The sequence below is a fragment of the Carassius carassius genome, chromosome 40 (assembly GCF_963082965.1).
Source record: "Carassius carassius chromosome 40, fCarCar2.1, whole genome shotgun sequence".
Lineage (NCBI taxonomy): Eukaryota > Metazoa > Chordata > Actinopteri > Cypriniformes > Cyprinidae > Carassius > Carassius carassius.
In genome coordinates, this window is record NC_081794.1 from 27,370,216 (window position 1) to 27,396,377 (window position 26,162).

The 26,162-nt window shown below is 35.9% G+C and overlaps 1 protein-coding gene across 3 annotated transcripts in view; it reads left to right on the plus strand.

Moving 5' to 3' along the window:
• LOC132122487 (disintegrin and metalloproteinase domain-containing protein 12) overlaps nt 1–26,162 on the plus strand; it is a 92,507-nt gene that overhangs the window by 32,155 nt on the left and 34,190 nt on the right. For all 3 annotated transcript variants that reach the window (XR_009426388.1, XM_059532821.1, XM_059532822.1), the window contains exons 4-5: nt 15,284–15,362; nt 24,131–24,207. Coding sequence is in view for 2 of the 3 variants with exons in the window: in XM_059532821.1 (XP_059388804.1) it covers nt 15,284–15,362; nt 24,131–24,207 (156 nt within the window). In the remaining variant the exon portion in view is untranslated. The remainder of the gene's footprint in view (nt 1–15,283; nt 15,363–24,130; nt 24,208–26,162) is intronic.

The window sequence follows — 26,162 nt, forward strand, 5'->3', positions numbered from 1 at the left end:
GTGCTGCCAGAATTACAGATGTGCAGAATTGTTCTTTTGATTATAGATTTCATTTTAAAGCATTAAATTACTTGCACAGAATGACATTAAGGCATTACTCATGTAAGCTGGCTGTTTTACAGTTTTCATCAACATTTCTCCATATTTTATGTTCTGTACAGTGACTTCATGCTTTTACTGACCAGCTCGTGTTCTTTGTCCTTATAAGGTGGACGTATGAACCAGACGAATCAAAAGATGGATTCTGGGAGTTGAAATGGAGCCATTTGCATTGTTCTGTATAATGAGTCATCAGTGTAATAGAGAGAAATATTAGCCCTGCTCAAAGCTTAGTGATCTGCTCATGTTTGGTGTGAGTGAGGGGATTCAGAAAAACACTGGCCATAAATAGCTCTTCTTGCACATGCAATTGGATTTTGCATTAGTTTAATAAAAAAAAGTCTTCATGACTTACAGGTCCTTCTCAAAAAATTAGCATATTGTGATAAAGTTCATTATTTTCCATAATGTAATGATACAAATTAAACTTTCATATATTTTAGATTCATTGCACACCAACTGAAATATTTCAGGTCTTTTATTGTTTTAATACTGATGATTTTGGCATACAGCTCATGAAAACCCAAAATTCCTATCTCAAAAAATTAGCATATCATGAAAAGGTTCTCTAAACGAGCTATTAACCTAATCATCTGAATCAACTAATTAACTCTAAACACCTGCAAAAGATTCCTGAGGCTTTTAAAAACTCCCAGCCTGGTTCATTACTCAGAAACTGCAATCATGGGTAAGACTGCTGACCAGACTGCTGTCCAGAAGGCCATCATTGACACTCTCAAGCAAGAGGGTAAGACACAGAAAGAAATTTCTGAACGAACAGACTGTTCCCAGAGTGCTGTATCAAGGCACCTCAGTGGGAAGTCTGTGGGAAGGAAAAAGTGTGGCAAAAAATGCTGCACAACGAGAAGAGGTGACCGGACCCTGAGGAAGATTGTGGAGAAGGACCAATTCCAGACCTTGGGGGACCTGCGGAAGCAGTGGACTGAGTCTGGAGTAGAAACATCCAGAGCCACCGTGCACAGGCGTGTGCAGGAAATGGGCTACAGGTGCCGCATTCCCCAGGTCAAGCCACTTTGGGCTACAGAGAAGCAGCACTGGACTGTTGCTCAGTGGTCCAAAGTACTTTTTTCGGATGAAAGCAAATTTTGCATGTCATTCGGAAATCAAGGTGCCAGAGTCTGGAGGAAGACTGGGGAGAAGGAAATGCCAAAATGCCTGAAGTCCAGTGTAAAGTACCCACAGTCAGTGATGGTCTGGGGTGCCATGTCATCTGCTGGTGTTGTTCCACTGTGTTTTATCAAGGGCAGGGTCAATGCAGCTAGCTATCAGGAGATTTTGGAGCACTTCATGCTTCCATCTGCTGAAAAGCTTTATGGAGATGAAGATTTCGTTTTTCAGCACGACCTGGCACCTGCTCACAGTGCCAAAACCACTGGTAAATGGTTTACTGACCATGGTATTACTGTGCTCAATTGGCCTGCCAACTCTCCTGACCTGAACCCCATAGAGAATCTGTGGGATATTGTGAAGTGAAAGTTGAGAGACACAAGACCCAACACTCTGGATGAGCTTAAGGCCGCTATCGAAGCATCCTGGGCCTCCATAACACCTCAGCAGTGCCACAGGCTGATTGCCTCCATGCCACGCCGCATTGAAGCAGTCATATCTGCAAAAGGATTCCCCACCAAGTATTGAGTGCATAACTGAACATAATTATTTGAAGGTTGACTTTTTTTGTATTAAAAACACTTTTCTTTTATTGGTCGGATGAAATATGCTAATGTTTTGAGACAGGCATTTTGGGTTTTCATAAGCTGTCTGCCAAAATCATCAGTATTAAAACAATAAAAGAACTGAAATATTTCAGTTGGTGTGCAATGAATCTAAAATATATGAAAGTTTAATTTTTATCATTACATTATGCAAAATAATGAACTTTATCACAATATGCTAATTTTTTAAGAAGGACCTGTATGTTAAGCAGTGTTTGATCTTCTACATGACGGAAGTATACAGATGTTCCTCATCTAATGACGAAAAAAGAGTTACAGCAAAAGACAAGACTTTCAGTGTACAGTGACTTAAATCTGTGTGTGTGTGTGTTTGTACAATTATTATTATTATTATTATTATTAATTAATATTATGTTTGTATATATAATTATGTATTTTTTATTTATTAAATAATATTTAAAGATTACTAAACTGATAAATAAAATCCCATTGCTCCAAGGTAAAAAAAATAAAAATAAAAAAGTATTAGTTATGCTAAAATAAACAAGATAGCACTTTATTTATTTATTTATTTTATAACGTTTTGAAATATCATGAGGGAAAATGATTAACTTGGTTGTGAATTATTGCTTTTTAAATTTTTACCAAAAACTTTTGCATCTTTTTTTCATCTTGTCTAAATTACATTGCATTGTATGTTACGAATATTGTCAGCCCTTTGATGAATTGCTTTTGTTCCTCTTTTTAAGTCTCTCTGGCTAAAAGTGTGTGTAAAGTTCCGTCTGTTACACTAAACACATTTTCATCTAAATCTGTCTATTTTTATTTGCTTGTGTCTTTATATTTATTTGTGTAGATGTATGAGTGTGTGTGCGTTGTTTTCCTCACTCGCTCGTCTCACATCCTGTCTGCTCTCTGATACGCAGCCTGACCTCAGACGGAGAATCCTGTGGCTCAGCAGAGTCTCTTGACCTTTGACCTTTGACCTCAGTGCAGCGGCCCGTCGGTCTGACAGCCTGTGCTGAATAAGCGGTCTGTTTTGGCCGGTCTGGAGGGGTTGCAGATTACAAAAAACACCAAGCAAACAAAACCTCTTGCTTCCTTCCCATTTGACCGGCGTTCAGTCCTGAAGATCTGCTGAGGAAACCGAACCCTGCTTTAGTGCTTTTCCTTTTGTTTGCTGATTTCAGGGTGTTTGGTTTGAGGCGGCAGGTTGCTGTTGAGCAGCTCGGCTCTTTAAAGCACAATAAAAGAGGAGCAGAGGCTTGTGGGAGTCTTTCCCTCACGCTCATGCAGAAAGCAGATGTTGAGTCGTGCGGTGCTGAGCACGAGTCTGGGGTTTGGCTTCAGACGGACGGGTGTGAGAGTTCCCTACGGGGACGCCGATGAAAGCTGAACGAACTGACACTAGAGCTGCAGGAAGTACTGCATGTGTATGGCTGGGAAAGACAGCAGGAGTGTTTGTGAGGAATCACTGAGACCGGAGGAACTTAAACTGATCTGAAAACACATGTAGAGGTGGTATTGATTGATGATTTTGCATTGGAGTAAAGCTCAAATAATCTGTGTGTGTGTGTGTGTGTGTGTGTGTGTGTGTGTGTGTGTGTGTGTGTGTGTGTGTGTGTGTGTGTGTTTAACGGAAGCAATGGGAGGTATTATTATTATTTTATACAAATAATTATAAATTTATTTAGTAGTATATAATATAATAATAAAATAATAGAAATATTTTAGATTTAAATAGGTTATATTAAATATAATAATGAAATATTGAACTATACATAAATTATAGAAAGAGAAATGCATGCATACATACACGTGTGTGTATATTGGTGAATTATTTTTATTATTTTACTTATTATTTATTTTTATTATTTTTACAGTCATACAGTTATTCAGTTACTAGTATTGTTGTATTCATAATTATTTACGGTATATAATTTCATTATATCTATCTATCTATCTATCTATAAATTGCATGTTTTATGTATATAGAAAATATATCAACTATCAAAATATGTTATATAATTAGTTTTATATTTTGTTTATGCATATAATTATATCTAATATTATTTTCACAGTCATACAATTATTTGTACTATTATATTTGTATATATTGTCATTCTGTGCAAAACATAAATTGATTAATACATTGAAACACTTTTGCATACTGAGAAATTAAGCCCAATTGGCCCAGGCTATAGAAAATAAATAATTAAAATTCAATTCAATTCAATTCAAGTTTAGTTGCATAGCGCTTTTTACAATACAAATCATTAAAAAGCAACTTTACAGAAAATTACGTTTCTACAATATTTAGTAGTAGCTTATAAATAAAATCTATTAGTTATGATAAAAAAATAATTGAAATAAACTGACATGCATCTATTTATGTATTTTTTGTTTAGTTTGTTTTTATTGTTATTTCCGTTTGGTGTTTAGTAAATAAAGAAGCAGAAGAGTAAATAAAGAGGTCACCTGGGTGTTCAATTTATTTAGAAACCGTTCTTTTATGCATTCATCTGCTGTATCAGGATAATACTGAGGCTGAAGGTTTGAAGTTATTAGTTCCAGTGCAGAGTTTTTATGAAGATGCTGTGATTCATACGCGTTTGCATTTGTAGAAAAATTGGTAATTTAGACATAACCACATACTCCTTCAGTGCAAATGAAATGTGTTTTGAGAGCTAGAGTGAAGGACACTCGAATGCTTCCGGACACGATGCATTGTTCATTTGGCATCAGGTGAATTATGAGGACAAAACACTATTTTTCCAGCCGAAGTGAAGGACTCGTCTAGACAGAGCTCTATTGGGGTTTCCAGGAATCAAGGTTCAGCATGACACACAACCAACTGGACGTCATGGAGTAAACCCAACAAGTAAAACTATTCCAGATTTGACTTGCATGCTGAGAGAATGGCAGATAATTTTTGCATAAGCAGAACACAGTGTCATTAAAATAATGTTTTCAAATAAGAACTAATTCATCCCAAAAGACAAGATTCTGCCATCATTTACTCACCCTCATGTCTTTCTCTCTACTAGTTTTGTGAAAAATCCAGTTAGTTTTTATATGTACTAGCCTATATCTTTTCTATTATATGATTCAACTGAAGAAAGAAAGTCTGAATGACATGAAAGTGAATAATTGATGTCTTAAACTTCCCTTTTTGCTAAATGTTTCTTTCTACACTGAAAAAAATAAAAAATAAATTAACTCAGAAATTGCTAGTAAATTTCTGATTACATTTTTATTGCTATATACTTTATAATTACTAATAATAATATTGACAAGTGTTTCAGTGAATTAAACATAATATTTTGATACATCATCTGTCCATATAATATAATTAATGTAAATACATACATTTTTTATTTTATTGATTTTTATATTTATATTAATATGCTGTTCAAATGAATCAGTAAATAAACTATTCCCACATGCTTGTGACTTGGCTCACGGAGCAGGATTGTTTTCATATATCATATTCTTGCTACTTTTAGCAGATGTGAGGCCGTTTGAAAGCTAGGCCATCCAAATGCTTTGTCAAACAGACGTAATGAACACGCCGAGGCCCGAAGGGAGAACAACAGTGGGTCCAAAATACAAGACGGAGATGAAAGATCTTCCAGGATCTGGTGTGATGGATTGGGACTAAGGTGCATCACAGGGGTTTAGGCCTTGGCTTGACATCCAGGCTAATTTGGTACCTTTGGCCATGACTTCACAAGCTCCCCCGCTACCAAAAATCTAAGTTGGACTCATAAAAAAGGCTTTTTGATTTCTATTTTATGTGATGCTCATTGCGCAAGCGTGAGAGAAGCAAATCCACTTCTGAAATGAGTTTGAAGTGTTAGCATCTGTGGGAAACCATCCAGGAGCTGTTGACCAGGCAAATTTAGGTGATACATTTGCGTGTGCTTACGAAAAACCTTTGATTTGTTATTTTTGATTGTTAACGAGTTACTCTGAGATCATTTACCAGAGAATTTCAACACGAATGACACACACTAGCCTCATAATAACCTCTTGATTTATGATTTTATTTCTGATTAGATTTTTTTCTGACTTCTCTAAGAGTGTGTGGAAAAATGGTGATGCAGTGTGATTTAAGGAAACGTACACGCCCAGACTCTTAATGTTTGTGTTCGCGATGACAGATGTGTTAATGCGGCCAGATGTGCCCAAAGATCCCTCACTTCAGAGGAGAGTTTGTGTTTTGTATGTTCTTGTTGTGGGATTTGGGTTTCATGAAGAGATGTACAACAACTGCAAATGGAGAAATACATCATTGATAAATATCATATTTTAAATTTCATATGCATAAGAACAAAAAAAATCTGAAATGAGGTATCAATTGTTTCTCCTAGACAGCAATGAGATTAAATGGTCAGACCTCAGAACGTTCTGGCAAGGTTTCTACAAGTAGAAATTGTTTGTTCAAAGTTATCTGGTCTTTAATAATGTTTTTAAATGTTCACACAAAAATGTTATTAATACATAGTTTATGGAACCTTTTTTCCCAATTGTTTAAGTTGGACATTCGTGTAACATTATTAAATGTAACTGCTTATTTTAGAATGTTCAAAAAAAAGTAACAATGTTGGCAAAACAAGTGGAATGAATAATTGGATTAAAAATATCTAAAAACAGGACATTTTGAAAGGGAGCATTCAAGAATAAAGTTTTCATACCTTACCGTAAAAAAAAGAAAATATCTGAGAAACAATTCAAGGATATAAATCTATTTTATCTTACCATTTAATTGCCTTGTGGGTGTTGATTTAGTCAATTAAACAAAAATAAATTTAATTGCATAAAACCCTTTAATTTGAACATGAGTGCATTTTTAGGTTTTCTGACAAAACTTATTTTTACAGTATTGAGGCTTTTTTTTTTTTACATAATTGAGATCTCTAATTAGTCGTAAACTGTGAAAATCAGTGTCCAAGCTATGCATGTGGGTGTATTTCAAATATGTTTATCAAGGATACATTCATAAATCACCAAAATTATTAAATAAATATGAAGAAATTCCATTTAAAATAATATCTGAAATGCAACCCACAAATTCCCACAACAACAAGACAAGATAGAGATAAGGAAATTTACAGAAAATCTGATATTTACAGCTGTAATATTTCCTAACTTGTGCTTGTTTAAATTAAAGCCAGAAAAAAATATTGACCAGTTATTTTACTTCTGGTTGATCAGTTGTTGCTTTGAGTCATTGGGCCCTATCATACACCCGGCACAATGCGACGCAATGCGCAGCGCAAGTGTGTTTGGCAGTCCGGCGCTACATCATTTAATTAGCAAATGCATTTGCGCCCATTTGTGCGCCCATAGGCGTGCTGGTCTAAAAAAGAGGTGTGTTCAGGCGCATTGTTGGCGCATTGCTATTTTAAGGAGCTGAAAATAGACTGCGCCATAGACCAACACAAAAAAGTCTGAAAAAAAAAAGTCTTAAAGTCTGGCGCAATGTTTTTTCTTTGTTATTTAAAGAGTGTGTTAGTATAGGGGGGTCCACACTACTCATACACGCTGTGCTTATTAAACACAGGGACGCACAGCAGCACACAAACAATGCAAATATTAAACATTAAAGGATTGCAATGCATAGAAATTTTTTGTAGGCTAATTAAATATAAAAATGCCTACATGTCATAATGGATAGTCATCGCATGTATCAGAATAAGGCTATCTATTTGCTTGCACACGAGCAGCTCCTTTTCATCTCGTAGCGCGTCTTTGCATTTGCCAAATTCAGCCTTGTAAATAGCAATTCTGTCACGGCACGCGCACAACTGTCTCTTAAAGGGAATGGAAGATGAGACTTTGATTGGTTTATTGCACGTTACACCCAAAAAACACCCGTTACTGATTAAGAGGATAGGGGCAACCCGTTTAGACAATGCGCCCAGGTGCACCAACCATTTTTCCGCAGTTGAAATAGCAAATGTGGATTTGGACACGCCCTGAGTGCACCTGCGCTGTGTGCTTTACACTTTGCGTTTAGAGGGTTTTGTTGTGAGCTTTTGCCCTTGTGTGTTGAAATAACTCATGTGACATCTTGAGCCCTGACCTCTTGCCCCCCCTCTGGTGAGTTTCCTCTCAGTTCAGTCACAGCTTTTTCTGTGACCTAGTCTCCTGCGCCTGCCTTCGTTCCAGCTCATGTTGGAATAGTTTGTCCGGTCCAAGGGTGTAACGCTCCTCGTTAGCTAAAGCTTAAGAGCTGGGTGCAGTCTCTGTCCTGCCATGGGATGTCATTACATCAGCCTCAGAATATTTCCATGGATCATTGCATTCTTAGTCAACAGTTCTCCCATCACACCAGTGATGTTTAATGTATTCCTGTGAGTCGTTTAGAAATTAGATACTAGGTTCTGACCTTGTTATGCTTGAGCACTCACCCTGCTGATGACAAAACTGACTTTTTATTAACTCTTTCCCCACCAGCGTTTTTTGTTTTTTTTTTGTGAAAAGTTGCCAGCCACTGCCAGAATTTTTTTACATTTCCACAAAATTGTCATGGCCCAGATTATTTTGTTGTATGAATATCCCTGAATAAGAAACGTCAAAGGAAAGAACAAAGCCTCTATTTTCTAGCTTTTATTCTAGCTCCATGCATTCTTGTTTTATTAACACTTACATTTGCGCAAGTTTAATAAAAAAAAACTAAGTTTTGAACAAAAATGATCAAAACGATGAAGTGGAATGATTCTATCAACACCACCAAAGTTTCTAGGATCTAGGAGTTTGACTCCTAACCCTAGGGTTGTTGGTTCGAGTCTCAGGCTTAAGTGCCCTTGAGCAAGGCACTGAACCCCAAACTGCTCCCTGGGCGCCGCAGCATAAATGGCTGCCCACTGCTCTGGTGTGTGTGTGTTCACAGTGTGTGTTCGCTGTGTGTGTGCACTTTGGATGGGATAAATGCAGAGCACAAATTCTGAGTATGGGTCACCATACTTGGCTGAATGTCACTTCTCTTTCTGTTTATTGTTTGATGATCACGTTATTTTACATATGCATCTGCTTACTTTCGTGGTCACTTGTTTTTGCTTCTTCTTCACTGTGTTTTGATGCAGAGATTCAGTACTCTTTCAGAAGATCTGTAATGGCGCCTCCTACCGTGTAAGAGTGCAAACGCGGAAACCCAGAAAATTCAGTCTATAGAGAGTTGTTTCATAAATGAGGGAAAATTCCATTAATGGTGGGGAAAGAGTTAAACTGATTTAGAAAACATCTAAAACAGGTTACATCAGTTAAAGGTATAGTTCACCCAAAAATGGAATATCTGTCATCATTTATGCAAAAGAACACAAAAGAGGCTATTTTGATGAATGTTGGTAACCAAACAGTTGATGGTAGCCTTTGACTTGCATTGTATTTTTGTCCATAAGTCAATGGTGACCATAAAGCCTTTGGTTACCAACATTCTTCAAAATATCTTCTTTTGTGTTCAACTGAAGGCAGAAATTCATACAGGTTTGAAGGAGGAAATATCAGAATTTACAATTGTGCGTGAACTATCCCTTTAAGCCAAAAGTTTGATCTGGTTTGTTGTCCATGGTTTTTGACATGTACTGGACCCAGAACATTCTTTTAAAGCTTATAAGTTCTTAAAATAGATTTTCTATAATAGCTGAAGTGCATTTGGCAATGTAATGTCTGTCGTGTCCAGAGAGAAGAATATTTTACCTTAAATAATCGGGTTTGGTATGAGTGTCGGTTTCTCTTTTATGGTCCTTTGGCTGATGATTTTCCATCAGTTCCAGAGCAGATGTTTGATTCAGGAGTCAAAATGATCTCAGTGGACTTCACACTGTGCAAGTCAATATATTCGATCACTTTTACATTTGCTGTGGAAAATTAATGTGCTTCTCATCAGAGCAAATGCACCTTTTCACTATTTTTTTTTTGTGGTTTTTGGGTCGTGGCTGTGTGGTTTCTAAAGTGTTCTGTATAGTTGTAGTGCACTGCTATGCAGTTGGTATGCTATTCTGAAAGGGGGCCAGGGTGTTGCTTTGCAGTTGCTAAAGCGCACTAAGTAGTTTTGTTGCTAGGGTGATCTGGTTGGTTGCCGGGGTGTTGCTATGCAGTTGCTAAAGCGTAATAAGTAGTTTTGTTGCCAGGGTGATCTGGTTGGTTGCCAGGGTGTTGCTATGCAGTTGCTAAAGCGTTCTGAGTAGTTTTGTTGCTAGGGTGATCTGGTTGGTTGTCAGGGTGTTGCTATGCAGTTGCTATAGTGTACTGAGTAGTTTTGTTGCCATGGTGATCTGGTTGGTTGCCAGGGTGTTGCTATGCAGTTTCTAAAGCGTTCTTAGTAGTTTTGTTGCTAGGGTGATCTGGTTGATTGCCAGGGTGTTGCTATGCAGTTGCTAAAGCGTACTGAGTAGTTTTGTTGCTAGGGTGATCTGGTTGGTTGCCAGGGTGTTGCTATAAAGTTCCTAAAGCGTTCTGAGTAGTTTTTTTTGCTAGGGTGACCTGCTTGTTTGCTATGCAGTTGCTAAAGCATTCTTAGTAGTTTTGTTGCTAGGGTGATCTGGTTGTTTGCCAGGGTGTTGCTATGGAGTTGCTAAAGCGTACTGAGTAGTTTTATTGCTAGGGTGATCTGGTTGGTAGCCAGGGTGTTGCTATGCAGTTGCTAAAGCGTTCTGAGTAGTTTTGTTGCTAGGGTGACCTGGTTGGTTGCCAGGTCGTTGCTACAGTGTTATGGTGTGTTGCTATGCAATTGCTAAGGTTTTGTGGGTGGTTGCCAGGGTGTTGCTATGCAATTGCTATGTTGTTGCAGAGGAGCTTTTACCTCGTTACTATGTGGTGTGTGTATTTTCTTATTTTCTCCAGTCAGAAAGTCTTTGGGTTTTAGGATATTCTGATCTCTAGATGTAAATCTGTGGAATTTTTATCATCTCTTTTATCTTTCACCTGGCACAATCATATATCTAATTGCTCACTAAAGTAACAGAACACCTCTCCTCAACAAGCTGCATGATCTTGAGGTATTATCCATGGAGAACGCTAAACAGAGGTCTTTAATAAAGACTCTGCATTACTAATCCATCTTCCAATTATCAGATAAGAGGACAAGCAGATGTGCAAGATGATAAAGAGGAACTAATTTCTGTGTGAGAGGAGACGCTCTGGAACGAGCCGTGACCTGATTTCTCCCAAGGAAGCATGAGAAAACTGTGCTTTGTCCTTGACAAGATGTGCACAAGTTCACTGCAGCTGAATTCACAGTTAGTCAGCCAAGGCCTGGAAAATAATTTGGACTATTACTTTGTCCAGCCTCCCTCGTTGTTTGTTCCTCTCTTTTGTCTGTCTTTCTCTCTCTAGTGAAGGGCCGGACTCCAATCTGGATGTGTCTTACCTCAGCATGTTAATAAAATTAGACTCATGTGCTCTTCATTTAAAGCTGGCAGAGCTGCAGTGTTAAAGAAATCATTGATTCTTTAATGATTCACTGCCAAGTTGCTCCAAACTGAAATTCATGCTGCTTTCTTTTTGGTGCAGAACACAAAAGGAGTGTATACGTTCTTTAAGCATCTTTACACAGCTCTTTCATCCCAAAAATGACATCTTTATTTCAAAAACAAACACACTAACACAAAAAAAGTAGTCCAAGTAATTTGTCTGCTATATTGCAAGTTTTTTTGTAACCAGCTTAGGTTGGTTAGTGACTGATTTATGTTGTTGTTTACTGCTGATAAAATTATATATTTATATATATAAATTACAAAAACACATTTAAATCATTGTATATTTGTAATAATAAAAAAATAATAATTACTAATAAAATGATTTTAATTATATATATATATATATATATATATATATATATATATATTACACATAATTAATAAATCATATAAATCATAAAAAAGTATTATTATAGCATAATATTATATTATAATAATAATAATCTTTTTGTTTTTATTAATTAAATATTTTATAATATGACCACTTGTTATTTAAATAATTTTTAATAATTAATAAAAAAATTATAATAATTATAAAAAACTGCACAAATAATTATGCACTATTTTTTGTACATGAATTCAGGCAAAACTTTCCAAGCTTTTCTGATTGTTTTGAAATCAGTAAATGAAGATTTAAATTCAGTCTGCTGATTTAAGACTAGGAATATTTAGCACACGTTGTATGACCTGTTTTTAAAATGATTTAATGGTGTTTTTTTGTCCTCTTTGGAGTTTGACAGATGACTGTTGAGTGTTGCTATATGGAAAGAGAGAGTGAAAAAATACATGATTCAGGATTAAAATGACTTGAGGTTGGGTAAACAAATGACAGGATTTTCATATAAGGCTGGAATATTCCTTTAAGTTCTATTCCTGAAAGAGAACATGTGCTGTTGTTTTTCCTCTGTCCACCCCTGCCGTGTCCCTTTCTAGTTTTCTATCTTGCGAGAACAGAAAGCATTAATTGACCAGGGAAAACAATGGCGCCCTGCTGTGTCTTTTTACCCTAGTGACTGATGATTTGATTCGTTTTTTTTTCTGCTAGTGGCTTTGCTGCAGTCATCTTTCTACAGCATGAAAGGTAGAATTATTTCTCTTTTTTCTTACATACACAAAATTGCTAATCTTTCGCTCTGTTTGGTCTCTGCTCGTGTGAATAATTGAAAAATAAATGAGAAAATGGTCACAGAAACATTGTAACACTTTGTCAGTGAGGAAATATTTATAGTTGTTTGTAATTTTAATTTCTATTTTAATCAATTTCTTTTCTGAATGTGTGTTGTGTTGGAACGAGATCTTCTCAAAGACATGCTGGTGATGTCAGATGATCAGCTAATGAGATGAAATGAGGATTTGTGATGGTAGTGGCGAGATGGGGCAGTGGTTTAACTTCACCCCAAAATTATAATTTAATGTTCAAAAAGGTCCTAAAGTGGTTCATATGACTATATTCCTAAAGTTAGGGTGAGTAAATAACGAAAGAAAATTCTTTTTTGAATCCCCTGAGATTCCATTCATGAAACCAGAATGTATTTTGCTGTTTTCTTTTGTTTTTGTTTTGTTTCTTTTCCCATTTTTCCCAAAGTTTCCTCATGATTAATGTGTTTGTATTTGTACCCATTTAAAAGATGATTTGAATATATGCATCCGCTCAATTAATAAATCTCCTATATTATGCAGGACACATGGTCTTCATTGGCTTCTTCAGTTTAATGTTTAAACATTATTGATTGATTCATTAAAACTGAAGTTTAGTTTAGTAGTTTCTGGAAGGTATTAGATGATCCGTTTGCTGGAAATGCACTGCAGATTTTTATAGTTATAAACAGGGTTCCCACAGTCATTCAAAATGGAAATACTGTGATATCCAGTCCTGGGAAAGTCTTAAAAGGTCATGCAATTTTATTTTAACAAGTATTCTTGGCTAAAATCCCCTTTAACTGATTTTTTTTTATTATTATTCTTTGTGAATGCATTCTCTATTATATTCCTTTTAAAAACCCTTACAAATGACTGGAAAAGTAATTGTTCCAAAGGTACAGGAACCTTATGCAACATCCATAGTTTGTAAATATATTTGTTTTTAAGCTCAGACTCAAATTAGAGCTTGAAAAGAAGGATAAATCTTGTTCTTGGCCTTTGACAATCCACAGTCGAGGAGTATTGGCCCTTTTGCCTCCAAACACACCTGTGGGAATCAATCTGGCCAAGATTTGGACCTCTGATTGTAGTTCAGATGTCAGTTTGCTGCTCCTTCAAGAGTTTGTGCTTGTAAATCTGCTTCTGCTGCATGTGTGATTAGAAGAGCAACATCTGTCAGTACGTCTGTGATCAAGCGGCAGATTTTAAGACTTCTCATCCCTTCCAAGGTTTTAAGGCACTACTAAACCCCTGCCAAATGCTGTTTTGTACTTACATGTGCTGTTAATCCAATTAACCATTTGAAACATTGCGGGTGGTGAGACCAATTAAGCAGCCGTCCATTATAAGTAAGCATTAAGCGACGAGAGGTCGGATTGCATTATGAAAAGAGTTCCTGCAACTCCTTAAAAATCCTATATTCAAATCCTATTATCGCTTAAAAAAAAACAAGACAATTCCTTAAATTATTCCATGTTTATTAAGTTAATAATTGGTGTCTGATTGCAACTTATGTACACAAAAAGTTGGGGGTCAATACGATTTCTTTCTTTTTTTAAAATAAATTCTTACTTTTAATCTGCAAGGATGCATTAAATTGATCAAAAGTGACAGTAAAGACATTTTTAATGTTACTAAAGATTTCTAGCATTCAGGATGGGTTTTATAATAAACATGAATCAGAAATGCATTTACTTGCTGTGAGAACAATGCATAAGGGTTTTACATTCAGTTATAGGTCCGTTCTGATCTGTAAAAAATCAATTAATTCAATGTCACTTTTTTAGTTGTTTGATATAGATCAGATGGTCTCCATGCACAGCTATGGGCTTTTCTTTAGATCCAAAAAGCTATTTTTAACCCCAAGCGTTTGCTTCTAGTTTCTTGGAAACCTTCAGATTCTGTTGTAAATTCACTGCAGGGTTTTCATTGATTTTTCCACACGAAGCCCCACTTTGGGATCATCTAATTCGATTTAAGAGGGTAGAGGTTTAGTTGAGAGAGAGTTAAGTTCGGTCAGAAGAGATGGACAAGTTTCTATGTAATGTGCAGTATGCAGTAGGAAGAATTAATCACATGCAGACCACAAACTGAATAGATTTTTAGCATAATGTCAATGATTTCAGATAAACCCGCCTCAGAAATATCCATCAGACAGTCTTTTCCTGGAGATGGTCAGAATGAAATGGCCCAGACTTTGTACTGTCAGAAGTCTGTCTGTGTTATTGTGTGACTCAGCAGTGCTGTAATTCTCTTCATGAGTTTGTCACGTTCAGGTTCTGCTTAAGAAAGCACAGATGCATGAGGAGCGATCAGCTGCAGATGTTGGTAATGGTCTCATTATCTCAGCGGGGAGAGAGAGGAAGAGAGAGGATGAGGGGAACCTTTCACAGGCTAAGGGATCTCTGTGGCCTGTCTTTGATCTGTGATCATTTGCAGCTGATTGTGTTTGATTATAAAGAAAGAAAGGAACACTGGAAAACTCCCTGCAGGTGTCAGTGGTTTGAAATGAATGGGTGCATCATTCATCACAGACAAACGTCACTTGTCTCTTGCTGTGACTTAATATCTGTTTGAAAGTTGGCGGGGCTTAATTTTGTCAGATGAAAATAAGTTTTTAGTGAAAAATGCACAGTCAGATATAGTGACTTTAGACTGTTGCCATATAGTTGCTACATGATTCATGATGGAACATGATTTGACGAATCATTCAGAACTTTAAACATAGTTAAAGTTTTGTTTAAATTGCTAACACTAAATAAATAAAAAATGTATTTAATGTTGATTACGTAAAATGACTGGAGTAGGAAATTAAAGAAATGAGTGAAAGTAACTCTTTTTTTTTTGTGCGTGTTTGTGTTGCAGAGAGCTGTTTGCCAGCCACTACACAGAAACACACTACCTGGAGGATGGAAGTGCTGTCACCACCTCACCGAATGTCACGGTAAGATCACAACCACTGCTTCCTCCAGATTTAACCCTACGTCTACAGAACACATGGCAACCTGCACCTCCTGTAACCAACCCCTGTTATTCTGCAGAAAACTAATTGGTTCATGTGCTCTGAGCACCCGAAACAGGTGGAAATTATAAAATATAGGATTTGTCACAAACCCTAACAAGCTACCTCTGTATGTGTGTGTGTGTGTGTGTGTGTGTATTGACATGCAGGTAAAAGCAAGTGAAAGGTTATAGTAAGTATTTTATAAGGTTTTAGTAAGTTTTTTATTTTGATTGTTATTTTTTTAAAATGTGTAATCTAATGGATTACATTGCTAACTAAATTGTTTGTCATATAATTTGGAATCAGTAACAGATTACAATTTCCATGTAATCTCCCCAGCTCTGTGTGTGTGTGTGTATATATATATATATATATTGTGTGTGTGTTTGAGACACATCACCTTCAGTGATTTAAAGCATATATTTTAAACTCATGATTGATGCAAAGCCCACATTTCTGTCCTGTATCTGCTCATTTCAGGCCTTCTTTTTTACCTAAACCAAACCTGCAGTTAGCTTCAGAGAAGAGGTGGTCAAATGAGGGCCACCAGGAGAGCAAAAAGCCACCCATGATGCACCTTTGCGTGTTTTATGTATTTAGGTTGCGTCTCAGATTACTGGTCAGAGAAACAGACCCATTGAGGCCTGAAGGCTCTTCTGAGGAGCACCTCTGGTTCACTGACCCCGTCTTCCTCAATCTGCTCTCCAGCAGCCCGCCGGTTTCCCTCGCCAGACAATTTGAGCCGAACACTTTATGAAAAGAAAACACATGCTATCAGAAATCCAGCAAAAGAAAATAGGCAAGGCAATTATATCATCACTGTTGCTCAGGGCTAGGGTTTGTAATTGAAACAAACATTGAACCTTTTGTATTGAGCTTTTGCTGGTGACTTGTCCTGAATCATGTGTTTCACTGTAGTTATCAAACTTATGATTATTTTTTTATTTTTTTTTTTTGCTCAGAGCACACCAGAAGCAGAATAGCAACTGTCTAAAGCCTCTCAAAACACTTAAGGAAATAAAGAAATAAATAAAGCAAGACTAAAGAAAGCCAATATTCTCATCATGCTCCTGTAAGGGTCAGTTAAGCACTAGATGTTTCACAACACCGGAGGGTGAGATTTCATAAAGCATTGTGACTTTTTCAGCTAGTTCAGCAGTTTTTCTCAGCAGTGTGAGGCAATATGCATCCTTGCTTTGTTTGGATGGGAAATGAGAGTTCAGGTCATCCAGAAACAGCAGCAGTCCTCGACCTGGATGTCATCAGAGGGAGCTGTGCTGAGTTTGGGCTTCAGAAACTGATTTGGGATGATGGAACACAGAATAAGACAGATGCTCTCTGTCAACCTGAGAGCAGAAATTGATGTTTCTCACATGCATACAGATTTTAAAACAAGTTTTATTGTGCAGGTTTTGGGAGATTGTTCGGAGGAGTTACATTACTTCTCTTGATAATTTTATTTGCATTATTTCGTTATTTTCATTATTATTTTTTTATTTGGAAATTGATAGGTGAAGTCCAAGTATTCTGAACTGTAATGCAATATTTATTATCAATGCAATAATTTTTATTATTTGAGCATTTAAAATTTATAAAAAGTCGGCCAGCTGCTATCTGTATGTATATATACAGAATGCAACAATGACAAAATGTATCACATCTATATTATTATTATTATTTGTATTTATGTAAATATTTATTATTTTCAAATTAATCCTGACATATATTGCATTGAACTGGGACCGGTCACTTAAAGCAGTCACTTGCATATATCAGCCATACTGCGCTAGACTCACTCTTACCATTGCGTGATCTATCATGCACACATGGCCCTAAAACAATGTTTCACAGCACTGATCGAATTCTACAGTAATTGAGGTTTTTGCTGCATCCAAACATTTGTGCACCAGGCAACAGAACAGCATGTTTTGTGCTGTAAACGGGATGAATTGTGCCGATCTGATGAGATCCAGGGCCCAGATGGAGTTTACTCACTCAGTTGTGTTCCAGAAAGACTTGAGGAGTGTGTCAGTGTGTGTCTGTTCTGCCAGACCTCCTCCGCCTTTGATTAAGTCTGTTTTATGGTTGTGTGTGTGCTGCCGTTAAGCAGAACTCCTCTGAGACACATTTGGACTCACTCTTGGACTCTTGTACTGTAGCTCCATCCTGATGCTGCCCAACACCCGAGAAGACCGTAATATAGTCAGTATATTACAGCGATTAGAAAAGGAGTTTCAGCTTATTTTAGATCCTGAGAGAAGTTTATTTGGACTCATGGACATGGAGTTTGTGAAGTCCAAATTCGGCTTTATTTTGCAAATAGCTTACATACGAAGCTTGCAATTTGAAATGTTTATTTATTTACTTATTAATTATTTATATTAAATAACAAAGGTAGTGGACAAAACATTATTTAAATTCTAAGGTTTTTTTGTTTAGAATCATATTCAAAACATTAAGGTGATGATAAAAAATATTAAAATAAAGCTGGTGTGAAAGAGCACTTTTAGAAACAGGTGAATTTTTTTCAAGGTTTGATAGTTTAAAAACATGCAGGCAGTGGACGAAAATGAATCAAACAAAAATGGCATAAATTGCACCAACGTGTGGAGTTGAAGGGAGGTTTAGTATGATCTCACTCATCATGTCTCCGCTGTGGCCCACAGTATGAAGCGACCAAGTGATTTAACACTGGACCTGAGGCTGACCGCACACCATCTGTTAGCCTTTACATCACTAATAAGACATGTATTCAAAACATGCATTTGATCATATTTATCCCTAATCATTATTCTGAACAAAATCTTTACAATACCTTTGTATATAAAGTTGCTGATTGTTTGAATAATATTGCATAATGCATATTCTCAGTCTGTGTCTGATTGTAGGGTAATGCATTTGCATTGAGAATAACTTTATTTTTTACATGTATTCATTTATGCACTCATTTGCTAGATGCTTGTTTGTTGAGTCTGTTCAAATCCACATGCCATATACATAGAGTTATGATTTTAATTCAGCTGGCGGGGCTGTGGCTTTGTTAATGGAAGTGGAATGTCTTTTTTTGTCTGACGGCTGACAGGAAACAATGCAGTGATGGACAGAATAGCTCAGGGTGCTGTGTGTTATGATGGATGTCCTCATGCTCCTCTGACTGAGACTCAGCGATATATGGAGGACTGTAGTTTACAGCAGGACATGCTCTTTAAATAACCCCGATGTCACTGGTGTGCTGGGATGAATATGAAATAAAATGAGCTTTATAAAGCAGTAAAATCTGAGTGGATGAGCCGCATTTGAAATCATGATACAGTGCAGATGCTTTATTAAAGGCAAGTTACTATATTGATCGGCAACCATCAAAACAGCCTACAGCTTCCCTAATGTGCTCTTTATTGGAAATATTAATCAAAACAATATTGACAAGAAAAAAATTAAAATTTCTTGCTTGCTCTGACTGGACTTAAATTTTATAAGCCTTTGATAAACATTAAGAAAGTAATAATTAAGTAAGTAAAAAGTACAAAAAAAGAGTTTTGTAAGAAATTGTTTAACTAATAGGCCTAATAGTTATTGTTGGTTTGGGTAATATTTATTTATTTACTTACAGTGAATATCATAAAGATTAATACAAAATGAATAAAAATTAAAATGGATATAAATTAATGTAGCCTACTTTCTAATGTATGACAGCGTTTTAGTGTCATGTAAAATAATTCTAAGATTATGAGATTAAAGTCGTAATATAAGTCAAAATGTTTCGAGAATAAAGTCGTATTAGGCCTACTACGAGAATAAAGTCGAAACGTTTCAAGAAAAAGTCGTAATAGGCCTACTATAAGAATAAAGTCGAAATATGATGAGAATAAAGTCTAAATGTTTCGAGAATAAAGTCGTAATACTACGAGATTAAAGTCGAAATATTACGAGAATAAATTTTCACATATTTGGAATTTTCACAAAGAAAACAGTTCAATTTAATGAATTGTTTCACATTAATACAGCGATCTGACCTTTAAAGAGCTTGAAAAACACATTATTGTAAAACACATAATTTGTGTTTCGCTATAAAATTGATTTTGAAAGCTGAGACATTAAAAGTCGGTCTATCAAGCACGAATCTTATTGCTATTTGGTGGCTGGTGCACAGCAAATAATGAATGCAAAGATGTGCGCCAAGCATACTGTTACCGCAAGTATGACACGTGGTATGATTTCTGCTAATAATCCCACATGTATTTGTAGTGTATTAAAAAAAAGCGTTAAATCAGAGAGCTACAGTGTCCCCCGAAGGAATGTCGCTTGGGTCTGTGAGCTGATGTTAAGATAAAAAGAGTTTCCTGTTTAGTCTGTTAATAAATATCATGTTCTTGATATTAAGCTGTTTCCGTGAGTCCCTAAAACCGACTCTTCCTCATCCCAGTAAGATGAAGCGGCCGATCAGACGCAACAATATTCAAATCAATCCCAGTAGCCTGCAATTTCTCCCGGTACTCTCAATCTGGGACATTTACATGCACAATAAAGACCTTCTCTCAAAATAATATATATTTAATTTCTGAAATTTAAATTCTCAAAACATTTTGACTTTATTCTCATAATTTCGACTTTATTCTTGAAGTATTTCGACATTATTCATGTAATTTCTACTTTATTCTTGAAATATTTCGACTTTATTCTCAAAGTATTACGACTTTATTCTTGTAATATTTCAACTTCATTCTCGAAGTATTTTGACTTTATTCTTGTAATTTCGACTTTATTCTCTTTTTCGACTTTATTCTCGAAGTATTTTGACTTTATTCTCATAATTTCGACTTTATTCTTGAAGTATTTCGACATTATTCTTGTAATTTCGACATTATTCTCAAAGTATTACAACTTTATTATTGTAATATTTCAACTTTATTCTCTAAGTATTTTGACTTTATTCTCATAATTTCGACTTTATTCTCGAAGTATTTCGACTTTATTCTTGTATTTTGACTTTATTCTCAAAACATTTTGACTTTAATCTCGTAGTATTACAACTTTATTCTCGAAGTATTTTGACTTTATTCTTGTAATTTCGACTTTATTCTCGAAGTATTTCGACTTTATTCTTGAAATATTTCAACTTTATTCTCAAAGTATTACGACTTTATTCTTGTAATATTTCAACTTCATTCTCGAAGTATTTTGACTTTATTCTTGTAATTTCAACTTTATTCTCAAAGTATTACAACTTTATTCTTGTAATATTTCAACTTTATTCTCGAAGTATTTTGACTTTATTCTCATAATTTCGACTTTATTCTTGAAGTATTTCAACTTTATTCTTGTAATTTCGACTTTATTCTCAAAGTATTACGACTTTATTCTTGTAATATTTCAACTTTATTCTCAAAGTATTTTGACTTTATTCTCGAAGTATTTCGACTTTATTCTTTAAGTATTTCGACTTTATTCTTTAAGTATTTTGACTTTATTCTCGAAGTATTTCGACTTTATTCTTTAAGTATTTTGACTTTATTCTCGAAGTATTTCGACTTTATTCTTTAAGTATTTTGACTTTATTCTCGTAATCTTAGATTTTTTTTCAACGTGGCACTAAAATGCCGTTGTAGTAATGAGCTTTTATACAGTCTACAGAAAATTTTCATCTCAATTCTCAATTTTCAATTCTCTTTGATCCTGCTTTATAACTAAATGATAAAGAAAAAAAATTATTTATTAAGAATTATATTGAATAACATACAGGTGGTGGATGAGAATTAATAAAATAAAAATGCTATGAATTAATATATTTAGAAAATACAAACTTTACAAGCTTACTAAATTCTACCAATTTAGTTTTTTTTGTGTGTGTGTTTTTTTTTTGCCCAACAACACCGTCGAGAATCTCTGCCAGAGTCGTTCCCAGTCCAAACCAGACAAGTGCTGATCACTCCCTCGGAAAACAAAACGACTATGTCCTGAAGAGCCTCTGGCTGTGTACAAACACATGGCGAAACTTCAGGAGCGACACTCGCATTTACATGATGGAGAGAAACTCTGAAATCAGCAGGCACTGTGAGCAGAATACAGAAGCCGATCTATACAATCAAGAGCTAAATGTCAATAGATTTACCTTTCTGATTTGATTATGTCATTCGCAATGCCTCATTTGATTGTGGCTTATGCCATTATAATAAAAGAATGAAAGTAATCAGACATCAAACCAAATCAAATCAAGTCTGTAATGTTGTAATTAATTTGTTTGGTTTGTTTTATTCAGAATAATTTTTATTTTATTTTTTATTTAACCTTTTTTAAACCAGAAAATACTCTCTAGGATTAAAAATCTCTTTCACTGGAGTGACCTGGCCAAAATGAGCAGCAATACAATACGTTTCATCACAGACTTACACTGTACGAACAAACTAAAAACACTTAAAACAATTAAATTTCTCTGAATCATCTTCTATTTACCTTATGGCTTCTTTAAATTGATTCTTTTGAGAGAATGAGTGAGAAAAGCACCTCCTGAAGCAAGGCAGCTGAAAACATGAGTCTTTGTCCTCTACAGTGGGGCATGTTGTCACAATAGTTATACATTTAAACCCCCATAAAACCGGATGTATCATATTTGAAACATTTTTAAGGCCTCAAAATCATCTTAAACCTGTTGCACCTGTAGTCTGCTTGATCGTTTATATTTTAACAATTAGAAGGTATTTTAAAGTAATTGTAAAACATCCGCCTTCAGCTCGTGCTTAAACGTGCAGTATGGAATTTTTGGCCACCAGGGGTCACTCAATCAAAATAATAACATGAGACGTACTTTGATGACGTCGGGAAAGAGCGTAGGCTCATGGGAGTTGTTGTTCATTGTAACACGCGCTCTGTCGCTCCCCACATTCCTCACTCATTTTAACTGAGGCCGGCGACACACTGGATGCGTGGCGCAAGCGTCTCAGCTGCGTGGCATGTCAGTTTTTAATTCGGCTCCCATGTTAATAGGTTAGAGCTTGCAGACTGCCTGCGTGAGATGCGTGTCTCAGGCCCGGCTCGAGCCGCGCAGAAAACGTGTGCATGCTAGAAATAGAACCGACGCCTATTTTTCACGCGACACGCACGCGTGTTGGAAGCATTTCCAGGCAAAATATAATAGGAAAATATGTTTATATGTAATTTTGTACACAAATACATATTAATTCATGACATTTTGATGTTTGAAAGTCTATAGGTTGACATAAATTCAGATACAAATGTAATTTAAAAAATAAATAAATAATTATTGATTTTCAAATATTGCACCTGTCAAACATAGTCTATTTTGCCGTCAATACTGTTGACGGTGTCCTTTATCAGTAGGCTTTATATTTATGTTCAACATGAAGTATAGATATTGTTGTCATGAAGACAAGAGCCTGGTCTGTCGGCGGTCTCCCTCTATGTCACCTACAGCAGCAGCAGCCGCCACGCTTCTGGCACGCAGCAGAGACGCCACGCAGCCAGTGTGTCACCGGCCTTAGTATTTTGACAATCACGTATTTTCGAACGGAGAGATATATGAATTATCAGACCCCTATCAAATCAATATTCCATCTAGCTAGTAGTAATATATGTAAAAAAAAAACACGGTTGCCTTTCGTTAATAATTATAATTAGGCTACGTTTATACTATGATATCGAACAAGATAGAGAACTGCATTTGAAGCTACTTTATCCAGCTAGAAATAGAACACATGTAGATTTACAATATACTCTACATGAGAGCTAGTCCGTCTGCGTTTTACACAAGACATCATCGTTTCACAAAATATACGGATAGATACAGTTAGCTGAATGTATGCATACCTGTTTATTAGAATGCAAGCATCTCTCTGTAGTTTCAGCTTGTCACGAAGCTCTCTCTATCTTGGAAATGCAACTCCAATATTTACCCGTGTCTCGTTTCTTCTTCGTCCCAAAACCTTCTCAGGTCATTTATTTCACCCGTACGTTTGTGCTTCACAGAACGTGCAGGCAAAGCATAATCATGATCCATAACTAAGTTATTGATTGAGGTATAAATACGAATATAAACAATATAAATATAAAATATAATAGTCTCGATCAAGGCTAGCTACTACTTTTTCTTCTTCGTCTCGTCTTTGCTTCTGTTCACCTTTGTATTTGGCGGTTCCGCAGGAAGTTAGATAAACCAGAGGGGTCAAAGTTTATATGACGCCATAGACGGGCGACAAAACGGAAATAAAGAAACGTGCCGTGTCTTCTAATTAAACTATAATTTTGTCCGGATTTGAAAGTTCGTGGAAACTGTCGGGATAATGTAAGTACACAACAAAAAAATATATATAACATAGATATAGTGATATCTGCTATTTTTAAAGCAGAAAAATTACATATTGCGCCTTTAACAACTTAACAAAATCACATTAAACAAACTTAAAAATTATTCATATTAAGTAAGGTTTCACGGGGTTAATAGGCAATCAAACAGCAAAATGTGAACAATAAAAGCATTAATAAAAATGAAAATGCAGAAACTGTTTTATTTATTCTATTGTGTTAGCCAACAGAAATGATATTGAATCAGTTTTATTCAATACATGTAAAACAGCAGGAAGTGCAAGTGTTTTTGTGAATATGATAAGTCCATTTGATCCTTTTCCCAGACTTTACTTTAAAACACATTGATGTACTGATGTAAACATCTGAACCTTCTGTCTTTTGTGTCTCAGATTCACTGCTACTATCATGGCGAGGTGGAGGGTCACCCGGGGTCAGAGGTCAGCCTCAGCACCTGCACAGGACTCAGGTGAGTTAGCGGTCACACATCTGTACAATAACCTCACCTCACCACCTTCCCATGATGCACTGAGCTCGGGGTCCGATGTTACACCAGGAAACGCCTGAGGAAAGGGCATTTTAATTACAGCGTGTGGAGTTCAGCATCCTCCAGAGACACATTACACTTCATGTTTTAATTATGAAAAAGCACACATAGGTTTGATTCATTACCCGAGAAGGGAAATAAAGATAGTTGCAAAAGTGAAGAGTGTGATGTCGCATGAGGACATCACTAGTCAAGTCAACTCATATAATATAGATACAAATTAAATACATTTCCAATCTTACAGTAGCCTACATTAAGACTAAATTCAAATGCAGATGGAATGGCCTACTAGAGATCAAAACTAGATTTATAATGAATTAAAAAATGTAATATATTTTTCTATATTATATTTGAAAAAATCAATTTTTTACTGTACGGGTCCACTCAGTTAAGTTGATTCAGTTTACTTCAATAACAATATGAAACAATTACAAACTCAGTTCAACTATAAAGCAATAGAAGATAATAGTGACATTATTAAACTCAGTGCAGTTCAGTGTTGATTCAGTTTAGTTCAGTAATAGTGCAAAGTTAATCAAATTATGAAACAAGCTTAATTTAGCTTTAAACATGCTCTACAGAAAACAATAGTGAAGTTTTTCAGATGGAGTCAGTTCAGTTGCATTCAGTGTCGATATTGCAAAGCTCATTAATTATGAAACCAATGCGATTCAGCTGTAAAACAAGAGAGGAACTGTCATATAACAGCTTGTCAGAGCGGAACCATAATAACTTTATATTAACTGATCATGCGCCACAAGAGATGCATAAAGTTGATTTTCACATTTGGACCTGCAAGGGTGAGCGTGGCCCGGACACACAGGATTTATGACAGCGATAAAGTGTGATCCGCGTCTCCTTCCCCAGAGTCACGCCGCTTATTGTTCAGCTCTTTATTTCACCTTGACTCAGTTTTTGTGCCGCAGTAACCCTTCTCTCTCCGCCTGGCAGACAGACACAGCGCAGGTCTCCTCTGACAGAAACAGCCAAAACAAATGGCTGCTGCTTTAGTTTGGCAGCGTCCAGGGTTTCCACGAGGATCTTATGAGGTGGAGAATGTAGTTTTGAAACTCCTGGAAAAGCCCAAAGCGCTCCTAGCTGAAGAGAATGTCACTTAAATTCAGCGTACGACTCGAAAGTGTGAGAAAGGTTTGCGGAGGCCGATCCAAGAACCACAGAGTGGTAATATTAGAGCTCGGGGGAAGATTTATTTAGCCAAATATCCTACAAAATGGATCGTCTGCTGACTAACAGTTCCTTGGATGTTGAACTAAGCTGCTTTCCAAAACGTCACGCTGTCTTATTTTGTGGGAAAATGAGAAACCACTTCCTCTCACAGAAGAGTTTCTCTCGCCGTTTGTGTTAATGTTGTAAAAGCTTCTTCTGTCTCTATCCTATTTTGTGTCTGCAGTTCCCAATAATCATAAATTATCAGTGTATTCCAGCATTTGAAAGCACATTTTGGGAAAAGTGCTGTTCAAATAAGTGCAAATATTTCACACGGTCTCTAAATTAACATGCGGTCATGAAAACTGCAAGCACAATAATTATAATAGAGTACAGATGGGGTTCCACATGAATGCTACAAATTTAATTCATAGCAGGAGGTAATGTTGTTCTGCTTTTTACCATAAAAGCTTGAAAATATTGCATTTACCTTTAGCAACACTTCCAAGAGATGCTCATTTAGAAATGGATTGTGAGAATTCAAAAAAATAAAGAAAATGATAGACCATTAAGATTTTTAGTGCAATATGTGCATAGTCCCAAAAAAATAGATCAATGAAATCTATTTAAATATATGATTTTTCTCCACATTGTGAATATGCATTTCTGTATTTAACTAAAACATGAAATTGAGAAAACTGATAAAAAAA